This window comes from Pinus tabuliformis, chromosome 6 (assembly GCF_031772625.1).
Source record: "Pinus tabuliformis cultivar Carrire ecotype Pingquan chromosome 6, CPIR1, whole genome shotgun sequence".
Lineage (NCBI taxonomy): Eukaryota > Viridiplantae > Streptophyta > Pinopsida > Pinales > Pinaceae > Pinus > Pinus tabuliformis.
In genome coordinates this window covers 1,965,920,270-1,965,941,043 of record NC_142292.1, presented here as the reverse complement: position 1 = coordinate 1,965,941,043, position 20,774 = coordinate 1,965,920,270, and the positions used below count along the sequence as shown (strand labels likewise).

The 20,774-nt window shown below is 44.1% G+C and overlaps 1 protein-coding gene across 2 annotated transcripts in view; it reads right to left on the bottom strand.

The window, feature by feature from the left end:
• Positions 1 to 19,819, bottom strand: part of LOC149267052 (protein NLP6-like) — a 344,234-nt gene extending 324,415 nt beyond the window's left edge. For both annotated transcript variants that reach the window (XM_089431358.1, XM_089431360.1), the window contains exon 1: positions 18,465 to 19,819. In XM_089431358.1, coding sequence (XP_089287484.1) covers positions 18,465 to 19,496 — 1,032 coding nt within the window. In that variant the 5' untranslated portion in view covers positions 19,497 to 19,819. The remainder of the gene's footprint in view (positions 1 to 18,464) is intronic.
• Between the last annotated feature and the right edge of the window lie 955 nt (positions 19,820 to 20,774).

The window sequence follows — 20,774 nt, the reverse complement described above, 5'->3', positions numbered from 1 at the left end:
GGCTAGGACACATGCATTCCACAATACCCAGAAATCATTTTGGGAAATTCCACCTGGAAGAGGTTTAATTAAAATTATTAATTATTTTTAATGGATGCCTAAGTCTAAACTTAGGAAATTAAAATAATTAAAGTGTATTAATTAAAGTGGGTGTGAATCTTCTAGAAGAAGACGAGGATGAAGCCAAGATGATCTAAGCCATTGTTTAGAATCTAATCTGGGTCGTTGATTGATCAACGAGAAGGTTATAAGAAGAGGCTTGATGGACATTTGGAAAGACACATCGAGTGAGATCAAGAGATCGATTTCTCAAGAGAGCAGTGCAGCAGTTTCAGGAGAAGTCATCAAGGAGATTTCATGCACTGAGGGGTAGGGATAGTTTTCTGGTTGGAGAGTTTCTTGATCCGGGGATACATTTCTAAAAGAGGCAACATAGAGCCACGCTGACGCAGCGTAGAGGCCTTGAGGAGATTCACAAATTTGCTGAGGAGCAAATCAGATCCAGTGCCAAGAACCGGGGTGTGAGACTGGAGGGCCAGAGGATAGAGCATCCAGCCAGCAGATCGATCAGCCAGAGGGAGTGATGCAGTCCCTATCAGTTGTGACGTAGAGCAGCGCAATCATTACGCAGAGGTTGCGCAAAGGCAGCATGGGGCTAGCCATTCAGTGGTTGGATCAACGTCGGATCTCCAGTGATAGTGTGAGATATTTCTCACTAATTCTCTGCCAGTCATATTCTTTGTATCGGATAGCCAGTAAGGCATCCAAAGATTGTATTTAGAAACTACTGCATAATAATTAAAACCCTCAGTTGCTGCATCAGTTTTCCCACATTAGGTTTTTCCAAGGACATTGTCCAAAAACAACGGTATCAATTGTGTGTGTGTTATTTCCTTCTTGCTTAGTACTTGTTTCCACGGTATTTTATGTTGTGAAGGCTACAGTAGATTTTATTTCGATGTTTATTGTGTAACACTATAAATAACTTGATTCAGAAATTAACAAGTAGGAGAATCTAATCAATTGTTGCAGTAAGGAATCGGGTAGCCGATTTTTCACACCCCTCCTATACCCATTGGACCATTAGGGGAGGTCCCACTAGACTAGCATCAAAGATTAACGCCCCATTTAAGGTGAGGGAACAAGACCGCGGTCAAAACCCCTCTTCCTTCTAAGTTACCCCATAATCCATGTCAAATTCCCAAAACACAAACAAGCATAAGCACCCTAAAGCAAAATGAATAAAGCACTTGTTAATCGGAAGCCCACCTTTCTACATGTGCTCTTTCCAAATGGGAGAGGAAACATATCACTGATGCAAGTGGCAAAGATATGAATGGCACATCATCATCAGCTACTAGTGGCTATCAAGGGTTGTTGGCAGGCTAGAAGAGATGATGGGAGGAAATTTTCTTCTATGGTGTTGCCCACTATTGGTGGATAATAAATCTTATAGGCCTTTGAAGTCTCACTATAACCTACAAATAAATCCTTCCAGTTGGAGGGCTCTAACTTGTTAGTTTTTGTAGCATCAGAGGTGTTCTAGTCTCGAAACTTTGTGGAGAGGCTAAAACACAGGAGTTCTCCATAACCCAAAACATGTTTATGGAAATTCCACCTAGAAGTGTCTCAATTAGATTATTAGTCTATTTTTAAATATTTCCTAAGTCTAAACTTAGGAAAAGGGGTTAATTGATAAGAATTAATTGAGATAAGGTGTGAATCATTTAGAAACTCACACGGATCGACAAGGAAATAATCTTAGGCATTGATTAAGATTTAATCTTGGTCGCTGGAGTCCCAATAGAAGATTATAAGAAATCTACGGGTAGATGGAGAACACACACAAAAAGATCGATTTCCTTGGGCAGTTCGATTTCCAGAGAGCAGCAATAGTTGTCGGAAGAGCTCAAGCCATAGAAGGAAGTAGAGACAGAGAGGGGCAGGGACAGTGAGTCCGAGGGAAAGTTTTTCCAGATCTGGAGAGTCAGCAGCAGAAGGGTCGTATTTCCTAGTGGAGTTGCGCAGAGGCAACGCAAAAGGCTTCATTGGGAGATCAATTTTGCTAAATGAGTGAGAAATTCAATTGTTGTGGGTCCGGAAATTCTCTAGGAGGCTAAGAGAATTTCTCCCAGAGGCTGAGTTAGCCAAGACATCATTTTTCTTGCAATTCCGAGCTTAGCAAGTTGCGGTATGCGTAAGCACTACAAAGAATCTCACGCAGAGGTTGTACGACTGAATATTTTCCTCACTGATAGAATCAGGCATGGTGTTGAGGTATTTGCCTCACTGATATTTCAACCAATGTATTTTTCTGATTAGATTGCCAGTTGGGCATCCATAGAATGTACTCAGAATTTCACTACTGATTAATAATTAAAACCCTCAGCTACTGCACCAGTTTTCCCAAGATGGTTTTTTCCGTGGACTTTAGTCCAAAAATAAGTGTGCCAAATTTTTGTGTGTGCCAAAATTTTCTCAGTTTCCAGTTTATCTTCCGTAGAATTTAATTTAGTGAAAATTGCAGTTGTGAATTATTCATTGTTTATCTGGAAAATAAATTGTTAATTAATTTACAGTTAGAAGAATAATTTCCAATTGCTGAAATAGTTGAAATTTTCTCATGGTATCAGAGTGTGATTGAACAAACAGGGAAGCTCATAATCGGATACAAAAGAATTCGATGTTCAAAAGGAGCAATAAGTCAATCTTTTTGGGGGTTGCGCAAACCCTAAGCTAGGTAGATCAAATTGCTTCGGGAAATTCAATTTTTTAGTGCAAGTTGGCAAAAAAAATTGGCTTGCCAGTTGAGTGATTTCTGTAGGCAGAGGGAGCAGAAAAAGCTTAGATTTTCGCTGAGAAGATTCCTTATTTGAACGTAGAGGGTTCTGCAACAGTTTACAGAGGCAGAATCAACACCGAGTGGAAGAGAAATAGCACACATTGAAGGAAATTTCTGTCAAGGGATTTCGATCTTTAGAAATCCAAATTTTCAGTTGTAGATTGGCAATGGCTATGAGTGGAGTTTCTCACTCCGGAAGGGAGTGCGTGTAGTAGATCCAACAGCCGAGCAGAGGGAAAGAAAGAGATTTTTGACCAAATTTAGAGATGGACACAGCGGGGCTTAGAGATCAGGATAGGTTGGAGGGAGCCTCCTACCGTGTCATCTGGAAGGCTAGGATTTCCTTCCATTTGGATGAATTTGGCCTGAAATCCTATCTGGACAATGTGGTAGAAATACCCCAAGATGCAAATAAACTGAAGGAGTAAAAAAAGGAAATGGCGAAGGGAAGCGGATGATCTTGGATGGAGTCTGGGATCATATAGTCTCACACATATCTGGCAAGAACACTGCCAATGAAATGTGGGATGCTCTCTCCAGCTATATCAGACTTCTTTCGAGTAGCAGAAGATGTTTCTCCAGGAGAAGCTGAGAAGCATCAAGATGCAAAGGGTGAAGGAATAGATCCCTTTCTCATCAAGATTCAGGAGGTCTGTGATCAGCTTTCCGCAGTAGGAGAGGCACCTGAACTGACAAAGCTGGTACAGTTGGCACTGAACAATGTCTTAGAAGAGTTGCAGGAGTTTGTCCAAAGTATCATGGGTAGAGACACATTGCCAGGATGGGATAGGATGTGGTCTAACCTATAGCAGGAGGAATTGAGGCGGGCTATAGTAAAGAGAACCATCAGCAGAAGAAGCAGCAAGGTCGTGAAGGGTGAGAAGGAAGAGGAGAATGTGGCCCTAGGATCAAAGGGTCCCAGTCAGGGACAGGGGGAAAAGAAGAAGAAGAAGAACCTATCTAAGGTCAAGTGCTTCAGATGTGGTGAGTTCGGACACTATAGTACCCAGTGTCCTCTCAAGAAGAAAGACAAGCAGGAGAAGCAGGACAGGCGGCAATGTCCACGGAGATAGATAAATTGTCCTCCAGGCTCAAGGAAGATTTTGCTATGTTTGTAGCTATACCTCCAAGAGTGAGGTGGGGCAATAAGGAGTTGTAGTCCCAAAGTTGCAGAATTTGGGCAGGGTCCATTGAGGTGTTCTCCTCATGGATCATTACCTTGATACAGGGGCCCACAATATTCAGTAGCAGGATGGATCAGTGTCAATGATGCCGTTAGATTCTGAAGTGATAGTTGCAGACTAGTTGCAATCAGGTGCTGAGGAGTGCAGATGCAGTGTTGACAGCAGAGTAGGAGGCTCAGTGGAGAGTCAACAACAGTGCAAATTCTTCAATGGACAGTGCAGAGGCTAGTAGCATTCAGATACTCCGAAGACAGATGTTGCACAAAGACACAATTGATTCAGTATTTCAAATGCTTCTCAGTTGCAAAAGTTGCAGTAGCAACAACAACAAATGAGAGGGAGTTGCAGTGCAGATGCAAAGTTGGCGACAATATAGCAGTGTCAGCGACAGAAAAGATGTAGCATCAGAGTTGCGCAGTGGTTGGTGGGTAGTGGCAGTTAGTCATAGTGGCCAAAGATTAGTAGCATGACAAAGGGTGATACAGAGACAGGGTGTTGTAGCAGTAGTGCAGCACTAGAACACCTTCCTCGCTAAGAGGGAGTGCTATTTTTTATAGCATCAGAGGTGTTCTAGTCTCGAAACTTTGTGGAGAGGCTAAAACACAGGAGTTCTCCATAACCCAGAAATTGTTTCTGGAAATTCCACCTAGAAGTGTCTCAATTAGATTATTAGCTTATTTTTATCATTTTCCTAAGTCTAAACTTAGGAAAAGGGTTAATTAATCAGAATTAATTGAGATAAGGTGTGAATCATCTAGAAACCAACATGAATCGATAGGGAAATAATCTTAGCCATCAACTAAGATTTAATCTTGGTTGTTGGAGTCCCAACAAAAGATTATAAGAAGTGGATGGGTAGATGGAGAACAAACACACAAAGATCGATTTCCCTGGGCAGTTTGATTTGCAAAGAATAGCAATAGTTTCCAAAAGAGCTCGAGCCAAAGAAGGAAGCAGAGACAGTGAGTCCAGAGGAATTTTTTTCCAAATCTAGAGAGTCAGCAATAGAAGGGTCATATTTCCCAGTGGAGTTGTGCAAAAGGCTTCAGAGGGAGATCAATTTTGTTGAAGGAGTGAGAAATTCAGTTGTTGTTGGTCTAGAAATTCTCCAGGAGGCCAAGTGAATTTCTCCCAAAGGAAAAGTCAGCAAGGACGTCATTTTTCTTGCAGTTTCGAACTTAGTGAGTTGGAGTCCGCGCAAGCACTGCACATAAGCTCATGCAGACGCTGTACGACTGGATAGTTTTGTCAGTTGTCGGAGCAGGATCAGGCATGGTGTTGAGGTATTTTCCTCAGATATTTAGGCTAGTTTATTTTGTTGATTGGCTTTCCAGTTGGGCATCCATAGATTGTACTCAAAATTTCACTGTTGCTTAATAATTAAAACCCTCTGCTGCTGCGTCGGTTTTCCCAAGTCGGGTTTTTCCGAGGACTTTAGTCCAAAAATAAGTGTGTCAAATTTTGGTGTGTGCCAAAATTTTCTTAGTTTCCAATTTATCTTCCGCAGAATTTAATTTGGTGAAAATTGCAGTTGTGAATTATTCGTTGTTTGTGTGGGCAAATAATCTGTTAATTAATTTACAGTTAGAAGAATAATTTCCAATTGCTACAATAGTTGAAATTTCACACAACTTGGTCCTCTTCTCCACCAATACATGGATATATACTGGACATCCTATAATGTCCCTTCCTAATAAATTTTCCCAAGGTGAGAAGAAAATCAATTTTTGGCAATTTTGTTATTTTTGGCTATAAGAAAATTTGATGGAGAACTTAGGAAAAGGGGGTCGATGTGCTTTTAGTGGATTGTGGGGGCCACTCACCCACCCAAAAATACGCACCCCATGAAGGCAATTCGATTTTCCTAAGTGTGGATCAAAATATTTGATGGGACCCACGTGGGGCCCAAGGGAGAAAGCATAATTTGGGGCCTTTTGATCATTTGAGAATTTCATTGTTGCTTTGGCTATTTATCTAAGCTACAAGTGTTGTTCAGCACAAGAGCTTCCCAAGGAGTGAAGCTCATCCCTCTCTTCGGTGGACTTTGAGTGCCACCTTAGAAGGGCTTCCTTGATCCATATCGAGTTGCCACTTTGTAGAGGAGAATTTGCAGCAGGAAAGCCAGTCAAACGCCCACTTTGAGCTATTGGTCGAAGATTCTCCGTCATCCTCACTCAGGACTGCACAGTCACTAGAGGGGGTCACTTGGTTGGAGGATTAACCAGAGGATTGGGGAGCTAGGTTGTGGAGAGATTGTTGGGAGACTGATTTGGGGAGGTTTCCAGCTTTGTGGCAGCAAGTTACAATGGTTTTCAATTACAGGCAGTGAGTTCCAGTGTTGGAGGAGGGCCAATCCCTAAGGGGTCGAAATTGGCAGGTCAAAACCAAGCAAAACCTTTTTTGGGTTTTTATGGGTTGTTTTGAGGGGGTAAATCGAGGGCCGAAGTCAGCCAACAGTGTAGTTTTGAGGGGACAACGCAGTATTCTGGGAGCAGCAAAAATCACAACAGCTGGGCACTTTTGTATCATCCACCTGAGGCATGTAGCTTGCCTCATGCAAGCCCAGGTGCACCTCATCCAACTTCTTGTACTCTGGCATATTTGATTAATAAAATTTGGCCATTTGGGTGTTTATGAGAAATTTATGTCTACATGTTCCTTACTGAATAAAATTTCATTATGAATGTTATGTTTTGTCTTTGTTATCACTGAAATCTTCCATTAGGAATATTACAGTGATATCAGAGCATGTTCTTGGCCAGGGTGGGGAACAAGAGAGAGTGATGCCACCGAGATACCAAGGGTTGGTTTTCCAGAGAGGTCGTGGTAGAGGCAGAGGCAGGGGTCGAGGTAGAGAAGAGAGGCTAGACCCATTTTCAGACACTGATGTGGATAACATTAGAGGCCGGATGGAGAACCAGGTAGAGAATGAGCAGCCCAGACAGAGGAACATGGACCAGGTCTTAGAGGAGTTGTTGAGGACCAACCAACAGATGATGAGGCAAGGGCAGTTGATGATGGACATGATGCAGCAGGTGATGGGCCTATAGATGGGTGGAAGGCCAGAGGGAGAACCTCAAGGTGAAGGGGGTTCCAGAGTGAGAGGAGGCAATCGTACCTATCAGCTTCCACACACCCCACAGCGTGGGCAAGATAACTGCCCCACAATGCCTCATTTCATGGAGGAGGCTGAGCCAGAGAGAGAGTCGGACCTAGTTGCGGATTTGGTACATTCTGTCGCATTAGGCATTGATGAGTATGAGGGGCTGGATGGCCGGATCAAGAGGATGATGTCTTTTGGAGAGTACATCCACCTCAAGGAGAGGCGCGCTAACGGAGTTGGAGGCCACTATAGGGGAGGAGCATCCAACAAAGATGTGCAGAAGCTATTGGGGAAGATTACACTCCCAAATTTCGATGGGTCAGCAAAGAGCTCAGCTAGGGCGTGGATCCAAAAACTTGATACATACTTTCACCTGAATCCCATGAGGGAAGTTGATGCCATATGCTTTGCCACCCTTCACTTGGAGGGTGATGCCCAGGAGTGGTGGTATCATGGGCTGATCACGTTGGGGCACCTTCACATCACCACTTATATGGAGTTCACCAAGAGATTGTTGGAGAGGTTTGAAAGGAAGGATCTGGAGCTACACTTTCGAGAGCTGGCCCACTTGAGACAGACTGGCAGCGCAGAGGTCTACATTACAGAGTTCCAAAGACTTGCAGTGATGGTGACAGATATTTCGGAGGCACGGTTGATCATGCTGTTTGTGGAGGGGCTTGTTGAGCCTTTGTGTGGCTGGGTGAGGGCATACAAGCCCACATCGCTACATGATGCCATTTCTACGACCCGGAACATGATTGATGCAGTGCCCAAGAACTAGGCTTTTGTTCTCATGAGACCCACAACCCCATCGAGGAATAGAGATGCGACGCCACCACAGAGAAATGGAGGACGTAGCCAGTTGGATGATGACACCCGGAGGGACCTTTGGAGGAGGAGGTTGTGCTTCACGTGCCAGGAGCCTTGGGCACCAGGGCACAAGTGCACCAAGAGCAAAGCCCATTTCATCGAGGTGTTCTCAGATAGTGAGCCTAAGGAGGAGGAGGCCGAGGCAAGAGAGGAGCCAAGAGATGGGTGGGGGACCATCATCGAGAGGGCCACCACCACCACCACCACCTAGAGGAGGGTTGTTTGCCCCAACCGGGGGAGTCCTCACTTCACTTCGGGGTGTGTCGAAGTATTTGACACTCAGGATCAGGGGGATTGTACAAGGACAACGTGTGTCAGTCCTGGTTGACAATGGGGCCACCCACAAATTCATTGATTCCCAGATGGTGGAGCGTAGGGGCATCCAGACAACCACATTTGAGGGGTTCTCAGTTTTGGTACACGGAGACTGGACGATGCAGTGTACCAAGTACATACCCGGGTTTACCTTGAAGATGGGGAACTACTCACTCGCTGACCATATCTTTGTGGTTGATGTCCCAGACACCAATGTGGTGTTGGGTGTCCAGTGGTTATATGCATTGGGGAAGGTCACAACTAATTGGCAGAAGCTCGAGATGGAGTTCCAGGGTCCGGATGGGAAGACGGTAATACTGATGGTAATACACTCTTATCTCCCTTGAAAAATTCAGCCCACTGGATGGAGGCAGATCTGTGCCATGGAGATGTGGAGTGGGCAGTTGAGCTATGGATTTCGGAGTTGGGGACAAAGACGCAGGTCATACAACCAGAAGCACCAGGGGTTTTTTGGGGATGTTCCACCAGGTAGACTACCAGACCGTGGATTTGAGCACACCGTTGAGCTAGAGGAGGGGGTGAACGCAGTCATCGCCACCACTTATAGGCACCCAAAGGCCTATAAGTATGAGATAGAGTGGGCCATTCAGGAGTTGTTGAGGTTGGGGCACATTAGGCCTAGCTCGAGTCCATTTGCTTCTTCCGTGGTGCTGGTGAAGAAGAAAGATGGGACGCTGCGCATGTGCATAGACTACTGGGCTCTCAATAAAAAGATCTTGAAGAACAAGTACCCCATTCCGCGCATAGATGAGTTGATGGATGAGCTTAGGGGAGCTAAATACTTCTCGAAGATAGATATGCGCTCACGGTACCACCAGATTCGCATGAGGGAGCAGGATATCACGAAGACTGCTTTTCGCCGCCATTACAGACACTTTGAGTTCTCGGTGATGCCCTTTGGGCTAACCAATGCTCCAACCACATTCCAGTCCTGTATGAATCACGTGTTCTGTAGACAGCTAAGACATTTTGTTCTAGTCTTCTTCGACGACATACTCATTTACAACAGAACATGGGAGGAGCATCTTCAGCATTTGGAAGAGGTGCTCCGCATACTTGAGGAGCAGCAGCGGTATGCGAAGTTGTCCAAATGTGAGTTTGGGCGAACAGAGATGTTGTACTTAGGGCATGTGATTGGGGAGGATGGAGTGAAGGTGCATCAGGAGAAGATTCGGGCAATTCTAGATTGGCCAACACCCAGGAACCTGACGAAGTTGAGGGGTTTCTTGGGCATTTGCACGTACTACCGAAGATTTGTGAGAGGGTTCTCACAGCTTGCAGCACCTCTTACGGATTTGACGAAGAGGGAAGCTTTTGTGTGGACGCAGGTGGTAGAGGAGGCCTTCACGCGCCTCAAGGGGGTCATGAGCAGCTGTCTGGCCTTAGCCTTGTCGGATTTCATGCGACCATTTGTGTTGGAGTGTGATGCGTCTGGTGAAGGGATTAGGGCCGTTTTGACACAGAGGGGCCATCCTATTGCATTTGAAAGAAGGAAATTGTAGCCTCACGAGTGGTTGTACTCTGTGTACGACAAGGAGATGTTGGCAATGATGCATGCACTGGCCAAATTCAGACAATATTTAGTGGGAAACCGGTTCAAAGTGAAGACGGATCACAACAATCTTCGCTTCCTCCTTGAGCAACAGTCCTTAGAGGAGAGGCAGTAGAAATGGGTGAGTAAGCTCTAGGCTTACGACTTTGAGTTAGAGTATGTGAAGGGAAAACACAACGTGGTAGCTGATGCCCTCGCTAGGAGACCCGCAACTCTATCTTTGATGGATGTCACACAGGATTGGAAGGGTCAACTATTGGTTGAGTACTCCAAGGATAGGCAAGCCTGCAACATTTTGGATGGCATGCACAGAGAATACACCAGAGCAATTAGTCATTCTATTCTCTAGAGAGGGGTTTGCTAAGAGAGATAAAATTAGTGATCGGGAGATGCAGCTGAGGGGCATTTGAGTACAGAGAGACAGAGATAGTGTTGGGAGAGCAGCGCAGTAGTCGAGGAGAGTGACGCAGAGCCAACCAGGGCCCACGCAGAGGCAATCGAGAGTTGCGCAGAGCCTCAGAGGGGCCAGTGTTGTTGACGCAGAGGGCTAGAGGGCTGATGCATGGCCTCCTAAGGCTGATGCAAACCCATTCGGGGTGACGCAGGTCCAGTGCTGGGCAGAGAGGGGCTGACGCAGTCTAGAAAGAGGTTGATGCTGGGGTTTCTGGGGCAGATTTGTGCTGAGTAGCTGTCGGAAGGTTTATTCGAGGTTTCAGCTAGGAGATTTGTCAGAAACTGAGAGGTATCACTGCCAAGGAAATTCTTTGTTGGGTAGGCCAGTTTCGACACCCAGATTGTACTATGATATTGCTTAATAAGAAAACCCTCTGATAGCTACACCAGTTTTCCCACATTGGTTTTTTCCAGGGACATTAGTCCAATAATAATGGTGTCATATGGTGTGATTTTTTTGTTCCCTTTAGTTGTTTCTCTGTAATATGTTGAGCATGCACTAGTGTTTATTTTCAGTATTTACATTGTAAATAACTTGTTAAGTAAAATAACAAGTAGGTAGGAATAAATCACATAAAGTGCATGGAGGGTTTCTAACTAAGTAAACTTAGAAACTTCAACATGGTATTAGAGCGTGATTGCAAATCACAGGAGGGTTAAGGACATCAGCCGAGCGGAGTGACAGCAGCAGAAAACAGCTATCCTGAGGTGACAGAAGTTGTTTCTACAAGAGCAGCAATAAGGGAAAGGTGACGTAGTGCTTGCATCATCAAAGGTGAGCCTAGAAGAGGCAGCGCAGAGGCTAAGGAAGGCAAAGGGAGCCTCACGCAGTAGCTGGGAGGGCTAATGCAGTTGGCTAAGGAGGCAGGGTTGCTGGTGCCGGGATTGCGCTGAGCCTAGGAGCTCTTGCGTTGTGGGAATATTGCAGAGTGGAGTTGGTGAGGTACTGTAGTCAGAACTGTACCTGAGAGAGCAAGGCCAAAAGGGGTTGCTACCGAGGGTTTCTAACTGATGAACCCAGATCAGTGTGCAGTTGCACAAGACGATCAGAGTAGGGGACATCTCAACAGCAACAGAAGGATTTCCAGGAGGGAAATCAGGACTCAGAGGGAGTCTAGAAGAAAACTTCCAGACGGGAAGTAGAGACTCAGAGGATTCAAACAAAGAACTTCCAGGAGGGAAGTAGAGGAGCATCATGTCACTACACGGAGTAAGTGACCACGATAGACTGGACAGAGCGTCGAACTTCGCAGTCTGGATGGCCAAAATCTTATCCGTACTTGACAAAAATCGTGTCAAGAACTTCGCCTTGAAGGTAATAGCTATCCCAGTCGACCCCAATGATAACGACAAGTACAAGGAGGCAACGGTGAGCGCCAAGAGCATCATCCTTGACGGGGTCAAGGATCATGTAGTACCACACATAACCAAGAAGGAAACGACATTTGAGATGTGGGAGGCTCTCAATAAATTGTACCAGCATACTTCTATGCAAAGAAGAATGCTACTTGTGAATCGTTTGAGGTCGTATCAGATGAAGAAGGGAGAACCGATTGATACCTTCCTCGGAGGACTGAATGAGATCCAAGATCAGTTGACTGCTATAGAAGCGACACCGGATCAGGAATTGATGGTAAGAACAACCCTGAATGATGTCTCAGAAGACTGGGAGGTATTTGTCCAGAGTATACTAGGCAAAGGGACTCTCCCACCTTGGGACGAGATGTGGGAAGCTCTTCGCCAGGAAGAGATTCGACGACAGTCGAAGACGAGTAGCAGTAGCAAGGGGATCAAAGTCAAGCAGGAGGAGGAAGATGTTGCCCTAGCATCTAAGGGAAAGTAGGAGAACCGAAAGAAGAAGGATCTCTCCAAGATCAAGTGCTTCGACTGTGGGGAGCTGAGTCATTATGCGACCAAGTGTCCAAGGAAAAAGAGTAAGGGAGAGTCTTCCGAGACTAAGGCAGTGCCAGCACGGGCAGAGAAGGAAGTTTTGACAGACGATGACTATGCCATGAGTGCACACGCACCACTTGAGCAAAAGTGGGGAGACATCGAGTTGTAGTCAGGCAGACTGCAGGCGATGAGGGGCAGGATCCTCGAGGTACCCAGCCTCTTGGATTAGACCTTGCTACAGGAGTCCCAAAGAGGAGTAGCAGGACTAGCTGAGTCGGGTAGAGATGGATGCAGATGGAGCGACAGAGAGAGCTACAGTGCAGGAGTCCCGAGACAATGCGAGGCTAGCAGGCTGCAACAGTGCGAGAGGCACGGGAGTGTTGCACCAGTACAGGATGACACAGAGAGATGTGCAACAATGCGAGATGCAGGGAGTTGTTGCAACAGCGCAGAGGTCAGTAGAGGGAGCACTTGTCAGCAGCAGAGGGAGCTTCAACATTAGGAGGGTCTCTAGCCCAACAGGGAGGTCAAGTTGGGAGATCAGTTACTTACTTCTATGTAACTAAGTTGCAGTGCAGCAGTGCGCAGCATGATGCAACATGATGAGAGGAGGTGCAGTGCGCATGTAGTGCTGGGAGAAAGGACCAGCAGCAGCGCAAATGCAGAGGGAGTTGTCGTACAGATGCAGCAGTGGCAGTGGCAGAACCATGGGCAATAGTACAAGATACAACAGTGTAGAGGATGGTGGGCAGCAGGCCTAGCATCAGCACAGGTACCAATGCCGGATGATCAGAGTAATACTCAGTGAGGAGTATTGCTAGAGCACAGTCCTCGCTAAGAGGGAGTGTTGATTTGGGGTAGCATCGGATGTGCTCTAGCCACAAAATTTGGTGGAGAGGTTGGGGCACATGAGATCTCCAATACCCAGAAAGGGTTTGGGCAGATTCTAAACAGTTCAGGAGATATTAAAATAATTAATATTTTTAATGGAGTCCCTAAGTCTAAACTCAGGGAAAGTAAAATATTAATGTGTATTAATATGAAACTGTGTTAAAATGGTCCAAAAGACATGGATCAAGCCAAATCTAATCTTAGCCGTTGATTAGGGACTTAATCTCAGCGGCTGATATGTCAACAGGAAAAGTATAAGAGGAGCTTGAGGGTCACTTGGAGAATACACCAGAGTGATCAGTCATTCTATTCTCTAGAGCGAGGTTTGCCAAGAGAGATAGAATTAGTGATCGGGAGATGCAATTGAGGGGCATTTGAGTACAAAGAGGCAAAGATAGTACCAGGAGAGCAATGCAGTAACCGAGGAGAGTGACGTAGAGCCAACCAGGGCTCACCAGAGGCAGTCGAGAGCAACGCAGAGCCACAGAGAGGCCAGCATTGCTGACGCAGAGGGCCAGAGGGCTGATGCATGGCCTCCTAAGGCTGACGCAAACCCATTCGGGGTGATGCAGGGCCAGCGCTAGGCAAAGAGGGGCTGACACAGTCCAGAGAGAGGCTAACGTTGGGGTTTCTGGGGCAGATTTGTGCTAAGTAGCTGCCAGAAGGTTTATCCGGGGTTTCAACCAGGAGATTTGTCAGAAACTGAGAGGTATTCCTTCGAAGGAAATTCTCTGTTGGGTAGGTCAGTTTCGGCACCCAGATTGTACTCTGATATTGCTTAATAAGAAAACCCTCAGATAGCTGCATCAATTTTCCCACATTGGGTTTTTCCGGGGACATTAGTCCAAAAATAATGGTGTCATATGGTGTGATTGTTTCTGTTTCCTTTAGTTGTTGATATGTAATATGTTGAGCATGCACTAGTGTTTATTTTCAGTGTTTACATTGTAAAATAACTTGTTAAGTAAAATAACAAGTAGGTAGGAATAAATCAGATAAGATGCATGGAGGATTTCTAACTAAGTAAACTTAGAAACTTCAACAAGATAAATTACAAGCTTGGATTGTGACATGAAGTTATGAGTTTTGATCTATGGACTTGGTCATTGACTACGAGGTTCGATGAGGCTCGTCGAACCTCAAAACATATTTGAGGTTTGCCAAAATTCGAACCTCAAGGTTAAAGTTCGAAGAACCTTGTGACATAGCCGGCAACACAAGGGCAGCACTGCATCTATGTGGTGGTCGACAAATTGACCAAGTTCGTCCACTTCTTTGCTATTTCATCGAGATCTTCAGCTTCCCAGGTGGCTGAGTTGTTCTTTCAGGAGGTTTTTCGGTTGCATGGTCTCCCCAAGACCATCGTGAATGACAGGTATAGCAGACTTATGGGGTGCTTTTTGGCAAGAGTTGTTCTGGTTAGTGGATATGGAACTTACACCCAGCACTAGCTATCATCCCCAAACCGACAGGAAAATAGAGATCGTGAACAAGTGGCTGGAAGGGTACCTACGCAACTACAAGATTGGACAACATAGAGCATGGGTCAAGTGGCTACACCTCAGGGAGTTTTGCTACAACACAACTTATCACATGTCCATCGGTAGGACCCCTTTCCGAGCACTTTATGGGTATGATGCACTTTCCTTTTCTGACATGGTGTTTGGAAACAGCAGGGAAGAGAGCTAGGAGATTCTCCGAGCTCTCAAGAACAACTTGCAAGTGGCCCAGAATCAACAAAAGGTATACACTAATAAACCCAGGGTGGAGAGGCATTTTGAGGTAGGGGAAATGGTCTAATTACGCCTACAGCCATATAGGTAATCTTTGCTCAAGCAGAAAGGAGCATAGAAACTTCGCCCACAGTTTATGGACCGTATAAGGTGGTCCAGAAGGTGGGAGAGGTGGCCTACAAATTAGAGCTACCTAAGGAGAGCCGGATTCACAATGTGTTCCATGTTTCATGCCTGAAAAAGGCATTGGGGCAGCATATTACAGCAGCGGTTGAGTTGCCTCCCTTGGATGATGAGGGGCACTTGGTCTTGACGCTTGAGATCATATTGGAGACCAGGGAGAAGAAGTTGAGGAACAGTGTGATCAGGGAGTACCTGGTCAAATGGAAGAATTTGCTAGGAGAGGATTCCACGTGGGAAAGTGAACAAATCTTGCAGCATCCAGTTTTGCAGTTGCTTGGGGACAAGCAATATCCGGGAGAGGAGGACTGTAATGTCCCTTCCTAATAAATTTTCCCAAGGGGAGGAGAAAATCAATTTTTGGCAATTTTGTTATTTTTGGCTATAAGCAAATTTGTTGGAGAACTTAGGAAAAGGGGGTCGATGTGCTTTTAGTGGATTGTGGGGGCCACTCACCCACCCAAAAATACGCACCCCATGAAGGCAATTCGATTTTCCTAAGTGGGGATCGAAATATTTGATGGGACCCACGTGGGGCCCAAGGGAGCAAGCATAAATAGGAGGAAGTGAGCAGCATTTGGGGCCTTTTGATCATTTGAGAATTTCATTGTTGCTTTCGTTGTTTAGCTAAGCTACAAGTGTTGTTCAGCACAAGAGCTTCCCAAGGAGTGAAGCTCATCCCTCTCTTCGGTGGACTTCGAGTGCCACCCTAGGAGGGCTTCCTTGATCCATATCGAGTTGCCACTTTGTAGAGGAGAATTTGCAGCAGGAAATCCAGTCAAACACCCACTTCGAGTTGCTGGTCGAAGAGCCTGCGTCATCCTCACTCAAGACTGCACAATCACTAGAGGGGGTCACTTGGTTGGAGGATTAACCGGAGGATTGGGGAGCTGGGTTGTGGAGAGATTGTTGGGAGACTGATTTGGGGAGGTTTTCAGCTTTGTAGCAGAAAGTTACAGAAGTTTTCAGTTACAGGCAGTGAATTGCAATGTTGGAGGAAGGCCAATCCCAAGGGGTCGAAATTGAAAGGTCAAAACCAAGCAAAACCCTTTCTAGGTTTTTCTGGGTTTTTGGAGAGGAGTGCATCCCCAAAGTTGCAGAATTTTCTGGGTTGTTTTGAGGGGGTAAATCGGGGGCCGAAGTCAGGCAGTAGTGCAATTTTGAGGGGACAGCAGTGTTCTAGGAACAGCGAAAATCACAGCAGCTGGGCACTTTTGTATCATCCACCTGAGGCTTGTAGCTTGCCTTGTGCAAGCCCAGGTGCACCTCATCCAACTTCTTGTACTCCGGCATATTTGGTTAATAAAATTTGGCCATTTGGGTGTTTAAATTTATGTTTACATGTTCCTCACTGAATAAAATTTCATTGTGAATCTTATGGTTTGTCTTTGTTATCACTGAAAGATTCCATTAGGAATATTACACATCCAAAGATGTGGAAATGACTCACTTCTAGTTTCACACTAGTGAATTCATCCTCTAGTATCTTGTCCTTAATAAGATAAATAAGAGAAATAGCTCTGATACCATGTAAAAATTTCCATCCCTAGATGACTATTGTCCTTATGATCTCAATAAACAAATAAACTTCTTAATTTACTTAATGCACAAATTAATTTTAGACCACAGAATGAATCGCACAATAGATGGAAAAGTAAATAGCAAAGCATAAAACAGTTTGATGCATACACAAGTAATTTCTACTTCAAACTCAACTTTTCCATATTAAAATCTTAGAAGGAAATCTCCATAGTCTATCAAGCTAGCAACTGCATGGTTAAACAAAATCACCTTAGAAACAGATCTGCACAAAAAAGAAAAGAAGAAACACCTTGAAAGAAAGACTATATGATCTATTCTATGGATCTGTACGACTATACACATATGTTGTACAAATGAATGCTCTGATTCCTCTCCCGCTCTTCAACTTTGCTCAACTATTTGTCCCTGTCCGACAAAGACTTGTCTGAACTCTCTATCTTGACCTATCTTTATATTTTTAGCTAAAACCCTATTCTACCAAAACTTTAATATGTCATTGAGATGTACAGTTGAGATCAATCCTAGTCTAGGTCATTAATGCATGATACACTTTGTTGACTCAACAATTAAATAAAAAACTTTTCATTTTATCCTCGAGTGAATTACAAAGTAGAGTTACTTTTCAAAATATCTCAAATTACTTCTAGGACATTCACACTAAACCTATGCAAAAGTTCATGTCTGAGCTATATTTCTCAAGAAGGGCAACATGTAGGTGTGGATGAGACTCTCTACTGGTTATCACAGGCCCTAAAGCCAACGTCTTGCAATCTGGAATAGGTTCCTAAGAGTAGAAATGAGTAACTTTTTTGAGTTGATTACAACTTCTATAATTGTGGTAGGTGTGTTAAAATTTTCAAAATGAAGAGTCAGCGCTTGATCGTGTTTGGGGAGGTGAATTTCTTGGCTTTAGTTATATTAGGAACATGTCTTATGGTTGGCATTACTTTTCTTTTTGCATAGCTTCACAATTTATATTTTGGATTGCATGTGAGAGAATCTTGGGATGAGATATGCATGAGGGATAGTTGTTTGGGGGATTACAAATAGATAGATTTACACTGTCATCTCCACAAAGATAGATGTACACTATATTTGAAGGATTACAAATAGATAGAGCTACAGTAGCATTTCGTTCACTGGCTGAACTCAATGAGCTTAAAGAACTTAATCCATTTGACCATTAAAAAAGAAAATTAAAATATATAGTTAATGGTAATATCAATCAGCATTTAAGTTAGGAAGTACATTATGGAATAAAATCAACTCATAACTTATGTTTAACATAGACGTTTGCATGACTCACTAATTAAGAAAGAACATAAACAACTACTTTTTGACGTACTCACATATAAATTTATTTTTGAAAACCAATGCAATGCTATTTGTATGCCTCTCTTTAATTTTGCCACCCAAAAATCTCTGCTACTGTTCTGTACATTATCTAACATAAAGCATTGTCGCTCCAACATTGTAGCTTGACGTATTTTTTCAACCCCGTTGACCAAATTTGGCTCGTTGATAGTTTCTGTCTAAACAAGAGGTAGATCTGAAGGGGTGGTAAGGATTTGAAAGCTATTCAAATTCAAGGGGAAACAAATGAAATGTAAATGGCTTAGATCGTTGGTGAAGTGATATGTAATGGACTGTGTGGTATTTTGGATACACGTGGCTTGGTTGTACTGTTTATTGTTATGCTTTTCACCAGTGTCGCAAGATTTGCCAACTCTATATGCTCGAGAAAACGAGACTGGTAATCACAGTTGATTACATATAAAGTTTTGATACATACTCTAAGTAAAGGTGCATTACACTGTCCAATTATCCTCTCCTCTTATAAGCCATTCATATGAACCAAACATATGATTGTGAAAAACTAACATACCTGGAAAGCTCTGCAAATATGATCGATTTCTAAAGCAAAATTGATTTCATTCGCCGTAGTGGCCACTTCCACAACCGCAATACAGGATCGAGTATCCGGCTCAAAAATTGGTACGGCAAGGGTTCCCTGAACATTATGAACCCGTGCATCAGTTAACCTTAAAAACTCGCTTGTGCTGTAAAGTTGAACATAAGGACTCCCCTCCGGCATGCCTCTCAGAAAAACCCTACCAGGCAGCCCTAAAAAAGCTCCCGGAGTCTCTTCTGTGGAAAATATATAACCCGTCGATACTTGCCGATAGCCAATGAGACTCGAACTGCGCTCATCGAGCACGTACGGTTGCTCGCAAGTCGTGAGAATAAATCCGCTAGCGTGCCTCACTGGACGCCAAACTTGTACCAGAACATTCTCACGACGAAATTGTTTCAAGTGTAAGAGCGCCTGCAGCAAACGATGTCCAAGCGGTACCGGCATGGATACAAGGGACTCGTTAGCGGCTTCTTCCCTGGAATTTAAATGGATATGTGTTTTATGCTTATAATTTTTCATCTCCTTCTGCTGAACATACTGTTTATTGTAATTTCCAGAGCTCGCGCTTCTAGAGGAGTCCTCTGCGAATTCTCTCATCTTTAGATTCTTGCTCGGCTTTACTTTCTCAAAGGCATCGAAAGAATCTTTGATAAAACCGCTATTTTCAGCAGCTTTTGCACGGCCAGCAGATGAACTTTTAGCTGTGGCTTCCTTCGCCGTCTTTTCACTGAGATCAGATGAAAAACATACCGTATCCAGCATAGGCGCCGATAAAGACTCGCTACGCAAAATAATTTGCGAATCCGGCATTAAATATTCGCTGGATAAGCATGAGCCATGAGCTGATGCAGAAATGGATGGGCGGTCCTGAGCAGCGAAAATTTCAGCCGTCGCATCAAATGGAGAAGCTGCTGAGCATGGACTGGAAATTAAAGACGGCGGAAAAGCACTGTCATACCAAGAATTTCCAAAATTAATCAACTCCGACATCCAAGGATCCATTTATTTGTCAGAATTTTCCTTGGCTAAACATCGAGCCCCGAGATTTGTCACGTTAGGAAAAGCAGCCGGAATTTTCCTTGGCTAAACATCGAGTCCCGAGACTTGTCATGTTAGGAAAAGCAGCCTTGACTGCTGTCAACGAATTTCATCACCATCTAAAGTAGCTCCATTGACCGGAGCTCAACATATCTGCGATTTGGAACGCTCAATTCGTGAAGAAAAGGCCACCGTTGGGCTCTCTCACGAGTTTCGAACCCTGGAAGCCTCTAAAGCATCCGAACACCAAATCCCAAAATATGATTAGCCTTGCGGTTGCGTGGCGCCGAATCTGCTGTAAATAGCATTGTGTTCCAAGAATGCCACGTCATCCAAATGTCTAGCTTCGACGAACGGAAATCGGACAAATCGTCCACGTCGACTCATACCCACGACAAACAGCCCACGGTTCCCACGGTTAGAATTTTGACAAATTTATTAAAGATATGTAAACGTATTTTTTTATATTTATATTTCATGTTGGATTTTGAACAAATTTATTCCTTTTTTAGCAAGTCGGACAAATTGAACTTGAAATTCCATTTAGGGATCTCTTGTGATCGCCAATTTTAACCAAACATTTCCAAATTTGGAGTCTGTATTCGAACGCCAACATGGAAAGTTGACTAACTATCTTTCCCAAATTTGGGTGCCGTTTACACGCCAACCTGGAAAGTTGAACAACTCCACCACATTACTTTGGAGATAGTGGGTACTGGGTACGCCCCATTGTGTCCAGCAACTTGAATCCATTTGGTTCACTCATTTTATAATGGATCTTTATAATGGATCTGATGACGTAAGCGCTGAACGCATCGACCTCAATAAAATAATACAAGCATCACGCGTGTCTTAGTGGCAACTTTCAAAGCAGGATTCCCTGTGGTTACTGTCGCCCAACATTTTCAAATTTTGAATGATTGCGAAATTGTGATTGGTTTGTGGATGTGATGGACAATTTCACCATAATTACCACATACGCTTTAGAACTTTTCAGGGATTTGATAAGTCGATGGAAGTAAAGAAATAAAAAATTTCTTTGTTGGTACGATAACCATTCCATTTTAGGAAAAACCAATAAATTTCCCACAATTTGTAGGATAATCAACGCATTTTAAATAGAAATAGTCTATAATGCGACTTTTTGAAAGTCTTTCCAGCGGGTTTTTCCTGTCGAAATCCGGCAGGAATTTATTGGAATCGCAAGTTTGATAGCTAGTTTCTGCACAATGAAAGCGTCCC